Source organism: Limulus polyphemus, unplaced genomic scaffold, assembly GCF_000517525.1.
Source record: "Limulus polyphemus unplaced genomic scaffold, Limulus_polyphemus-2.1.2 Scaffold274, whole genome shotgun sequence".
NCBI lineage: Eukaryota > Metazoa > Arthropoda > Merostomata > Xiphosura > Limulidae > Limulus > Limulus polyphemus.
The window spans coordinates 70,501-76,500 of NW_013665884.1; the positions used below are offsets into that span (position 1 = coordinate 70,501).

General features: G+C 30.5%; 1 protein-coding gene across 1 annotated transcript in view; it reads left to right on the forward strand.

Annotated features, from left to right (window-relative positions):
- Nucleotides 1-4,466, forward strand: part of LOC106456945 (cell division cycle protein 27 homolog) — a gene marked incomplete at its 5' end in the record, with an annotated part of 73,487 nt that extends 69,021 nt beyond the window's left edge. Inside the window, 2 exons of the mRNA XM_022382753.1 lie at nucleotides 1,033-1,186; nucleotides 3,649-4,466. Of these exons, the coding sequence (XP_022238461.1) occupies nucleotides 1,033-1,186; nucleotides 3,649-3,770 (276 nt within the window). The remainder of the gene's footprint in view (nucleotides 1-1,032; nucleotides 1,187-3,648) is intronic.
- Nucleotides 4,467-6,000: the final 1,534 nt, after the last annotated feature.

Consider the following 6,000-nt stretch of genomic DNA (forward strand, 5'->3'; position numbering starts at 1 on the left):
AAGTAAATACACAAACAAGTCTTGTGAATAAAAATTTTGTCATATTTTTCAGTTGTGTTTGGTTGTTTTTCATTTGCTGACTATGTTCAGTTTATTCCCTGCATAACATGTAAAGAACATATTATGTAATTTGTTGATCTGGTGGTAATATATTTTGTTTAGTAAATAATTGCTAACTCTGAATTCATTTAAAAGCCCAATATATTAAGTATTACTGTGACTTACTTGTATAAAATTTGGTTCTAATGAGAGATGTGTTAGTAGAATGATAAAGAACATGTCCTGAAGGTAAATAAATATTAGTAAAAATTTTCATTTGTGATTTGTTATAAGTAGGCATACAACATATCCTCAGATGTGGTTATTTACAGCGTAAGGTAATCAGTACCATCACCAGGTGTATTAAAGCCACAAGTAAATGTGGTCATAAAATTACATTTATATGTAAAAGGCTAAATCCCCTAAATAAATATTTATGTGGATTTTACTTTAACATATATTTTGCACCCTTGTTATCTTAAAATGTTTTAATAATTCTTACCAAAACAGAAAAATTATTCTGATCTATTTCAAGAACATATTTTTATTTCTATACTAATGTTTGTGTATAAATGTACAGTACTTCTCCCATCCACTTGCAAATTTCAACTCAAAGTTTTGTCTTGTATCATTGTAAATTTGTGCAAGTGTGATGCAGCATAAAATATGGTAACTGAAATTAGACAACAAAACTTGTAATGAACTTTCAGTTTCAAACAACATCAGCCTATATAAGTTGTTTATTATTATTTAGTTGAACATTATATGAATTTATGTGAAGTGATTTGTCTTGTGTACTTCATTTCCTTTACAATCTCCTCCTTTATTTTTTTGATTTGACATGTATCACAATGTGTTTATTGTGATTTTCTTGTGTTGTCATAATTAATATGTATAATAATGAGAATATAAACACACTTCTAATTGGTACTAAGCACTGAATAACATCTTTCCACTTTTATTGTTAATGTTATGAAAAATATGCACCTGTAGGTTCACAAGAAATTAGGAAATACACATTTGGCCTTAATGAACTTTTCCTGGGCAATGGATTTGGATCCTAAAGGTGCTAATAACCAAATCAAAGAAGCCATTGACAAGAGATACACAAACGAAGAAGATGAAGTTGTTGCCTCCCAAGATCCAAGTAAGATTTTTTTTAACAAAGTCAAAACATAAATTGTATGCATATTTATTTACAAACTTGAGAGTAAAAGCTCTTCGCACTCGTCATTAACAATACATATTGCAAGTTTTGTAGAATTAAGATATTTTCATAGTAACATAAAATATACTATGTACATATACAAACTTATATATATGCATTTTAATTTAATTTACGCTCAATCCAGGAAATAGTTTGTCAATTAAAATGACCTAATTCAGGTTAATCATAATATTTCATAACACCGTTCCAATAAAGCAATATATTGCTAGTTAAATATAACTAACAAATTTAATATGTAACTGTAATAGTTGTCAGACATTTTTAAAAGGTTGATATACTGTTAACTCTTCCTGAATTAAACCTGGGTCAGATCCTGTAAGTAATATCAATGAAGCAGTTTAACATTATAAATTTTTTGAGATATTTTGACAAAAAGGATCCTTGGACAACCTACTTCATTGATGTAACTCTTTTTCCATATCATAGTAAGTATAAAAATAATTAACATATTTCTAGGCAAGTAAATCATGAGCCATGTAATAAACTATTTGATTTTGAAAATTGAATACTAAAAGAAAATTAGTTTGCATTTATATGTGGATTTTTATTTTTAAATTTTAACTATAACCAATAAAAATCCAAGTGTTAGTTGCTTTTTTTTCTGGAAGGACTTTGGATTCAGCTGTGCACTTTATGAATATCATGTAAACAAGCTGTACTTCTTAGACTGTGGATAGAGATTTACTGAACTCCTATAAATTTGTTGACATCTCTCTGCTTATATGAAATTCCAACTATTGAGAGAAGTAAAAGATATACATTATTTTAAAACTAAGTCACTATATGATGTTGCTGCATTATTACTATTTTATTAAGTATAACTTAGTAATTAATACAGTAGAATCTCGATTAACGGGCACCTTGTCCAGTAATGTATATCATCATTTGGTGTTTTTGTATTTTGGGCCATTTTACTGTGGTCTTATCTTTTAATGTAGCACAACTTACTGAAGGAACACACTATTGTTGCACTTCCAGTTCAAGTGCAGAATAGAATTAATGCTACTGCTGACAGAGCTGGGTGTCTAGTGTGGCATCCTCCTAGAATTTTACTGCTGTGAGTTCTGGACTGTTTGAAGAGGGTTTTCCAATGTAATACGCGAATTCTGATGCAGATCTTCATTTGCTACATCTTCCTCATGGGAAAACCTTTCCTTGGAGTTTTCAAACTCACAACTCTGAGCTTACTTCAGAAAAGGATCCAGCATTCTTGCTTGCATCCATAGCTTCTTTCCAGTGATAGACACATTCCTTTCAGTTCTTCATTTTTCACTTAGAGCTACACAGAATTCGTTAATGGATTGTCTCAGTTGAGCAGCATCTTTAGGTGACAGCATTCCTGAAATTACACTGCATTTTTCTGTTGGTACATTTTGTATAGCATAGCACCATCTCTTACTTTAGAGTGCATTTTGAGAATGTGCTGACAGCACATCATCAGAATTCTGTGTATAACATTATGTTCCAAACTGATGTGCACAAAACTTCATTCTCGAGGTACATAAAAAAATCAATACATTCCACTCCCACATAGCAGAGTTCTTTCCCAAGGTACATAATCTGTTTCTAATCTGGAAAAGAAAAGTTTACTTAGTGAATGGTAGCTCAGTTCAGTGAATAAGTATCCTGTCCCTTGATCCAAAGATCGCAGTCAAATTCAATAACAGAAACGCAAATGATTTTTATTGGGTTTACATCAAATAAAACAAATTCATACATAGTTATAATTGCTTTAAAAGAAACAGCAGTTGTAATTCATTAATTAAAATGATGTTCAATAATCAGACACAATACTATATGCCAACACTTGAATGTTTATAACTTACATTCATGTTTTGAATATGTAGTATATATATTTTAAAGAGATCATTGAAAAAAAATTAAACTGAATGATCACAAGAGCCTTTTAATAATAAGTTTACAATAATAAAAAAATAAGTATGAAAAAAGCTTAAAAACTGATGCTGTTGTTGTAACTTAGTGATACTTTTTCTGTTTTCTAACTTTACGTCTTCTGCTGTTGATGCTTCCAAGGCAAGTTGGATTGTTTTTTTGTTCAATAAATAATTTAAAAGGTATTGTATTAAACATCAACTTATAGCTGTTTTGATATTTTTGCTATAGCCTGATCATCCCAGGTGTCCTTTGGTTATCACATTTCATATATGCAAACTAGATTTGTGACATGATTGTTTTTTATTTTAATTTGAACGAACATAATGACAGAGGTGACCATATAAGCCCTTAAAGATTTATTATGAATTTTTATAGTTTCATTCATGTTTACAAATGTGTTTTAAGGTAATATAAATAACTAATTTGAAGTTATTGTTTTTATACATCAAATTACACTTTACTAAGAAACTTGTGTCTTCTTACAGCATCAGATGATATAGTCAGTGTTGGTTCAGGCCCAGCAGATCATGACTCATCACACGATAGTTCTGTAATGGATGTAGAGGATATTCATCTTCAAGCTATGGAGAGTGATGAAAGCTTCTAATTGAAAAAAAAAGACTTGTTGTCTTTGTTCTGTATATTTTAGATTTTGTACTTGACTTCTTGAGAAAAGGGATTCAGAAGTGGTGTAGGTGGAAAAAAAATTGATCTTGCACAGAGATTTTCAACAGTGTTACAATCTTTGACTGCCTTAGTCTGACACTTTCATTCTGTTTTGGAAGCAAACTGTCCCATAGTAGTTAACCATTTTCAACAGTGTTTACAGCTTTTTCCAGGAATATTTATCAATGGAAGGAAGAATATGCACTTTGTCCAGAAGAATGTAAAAAGTTCCCTGCTGTCACCCAAACGAGCTGTTTATAAGGTTATCATTAAATTTCCTATTTAACTATATTGAAACAAAATATTTAACAGTATAACAGTAAAAATGTACTTTATTTGATGATTATATTAAGGCAGAATAAAAGAAGCAGTTGTTTTTGCAGCCTTAACATGAGAATGGATTGAGACTAAGAACTTAGGTATAACAAAAGGCAGTACTGTTTGACATATGAGAAAGAAATTTGAGAAAGAATGATATTTTCACATTCTGTGTAATAAACTCTTACCAACAAGTGTATTTGTAAGCTCTTGCCTTTCATTGTGTGTTAAATGTTGTCTCAAGTTGCCTGAAAGCAAGAACTTTTGAAGTACTGATGTTAGAAACATGCTTTAAATAAAACTGGAGAGTAAATCAGAATTTTCAAAATAGTGTTATCTTTTTTCTGGAGTATGAAATATTGAATTTAGGAACAATTATTAAAATAAAACTAGATTGATTCAATATTTTTACATACTTTTATTTATTTGCATGCTTTACTCTTAAATGTTTCCTTATATTTTATAAATGTCAAGAATAATGGGAGTTCATACCTAAATCTTTTGCCCTGGATAATCCAAAACATCTGGTAATGACCAGAGTTCTCTCTAACCCTTGCACATGTATGGCTGCACAGCAAACTTGCATATGCTGCAAACCATGCTGCTCACTGCTTTCTCTCTAGTCATAGCTTGTATTTTTCTGTGTCAGTTGCTAACTGTGTAGTGTATGTCACCTTGGCATTTGTAGAGAAAATAATATAAAGACAGAAGTATATTTTCTTTTCAGTGCATTTGACAATTGTAGACATATAGCAGTGAATTAGTTCAGTGTAAGAAGACTCTTAAAGTGTAAGCTTGCCAAAGTAACATTCAGTGGATTTTGTAACTCATTCAGTACAAAGACAATTTAGAGGGGAATGTTGTACATAATGGGCATCTCAATTTAACAGACCTTAGGTCAAACATTTCAAATATGAAAATCAGGAACACAAATAAAAATACTTTATAAATTTTACTTGTTTGGCAGAAATGATACAGCAGCAATGATGGAAAGTAGTACCCTAAAAACATACTTTTGTTAATAGTGATTACGGTTTAATTTTCATAAGAACACTTAACTTGGGAAATGAAAAATTAATTCTAGACATGCACAGGATATTACAGTTTACCAGCTTAATCTAGCTCACTCTGAAACAGTTGTTGTTCAAGTTTTGACTACTACTCTGTCTGTCATATCCCAGCTAGCCTGAGGAGCCTTGATATTGGGCAAAATGCCTCATTAGCACTAGATATAACAGATATGTGGTTGATATATTATTACATTCTTCTTTACTTCACTGAAGTTCTTATACCTACTAATAGGCTTCTACCATTCATGCTTTGGGCACTTGACCTGCTCCAGAATTTTAAAAAGAAACAGACTACCTTACTGGTTCATCAGAGTAGCATTAATTCAAGTGAAATGAATAAATAGTTTGATGTTAATAAAAAAATCATAAACCTAATTCTGATGTGTAAGGATTTAAATAATATTGATAAAAATTACAATTCACCAACTTAATCTAATTCATACGAAAACAGTTGCTGTTCATATAACTGATTATATAAATGTTATCTTGACCACTGTCATATCCCAGCCAGCTCATTGAGCCCTGGTATTGAGCAAATGGCCTAATCAGCACTGGATATAGAAGATAGTGTGTTTGATACGTTTTTATATTCTTCTTTACTTTCACTCATAAGTTCTTAGAATTACAAGAAAATATTGATTTTCAATAAACTATGATTGCATGTACATAGCTAATTCTGAAGAAACTGGATTTAAGTAAAACAATATTAGTTTGTTTCTAGTTTTAACAGTTTCATCACACATGAATAGCGTGTGAAGAAACAATCACAAAAAATTAGAAATG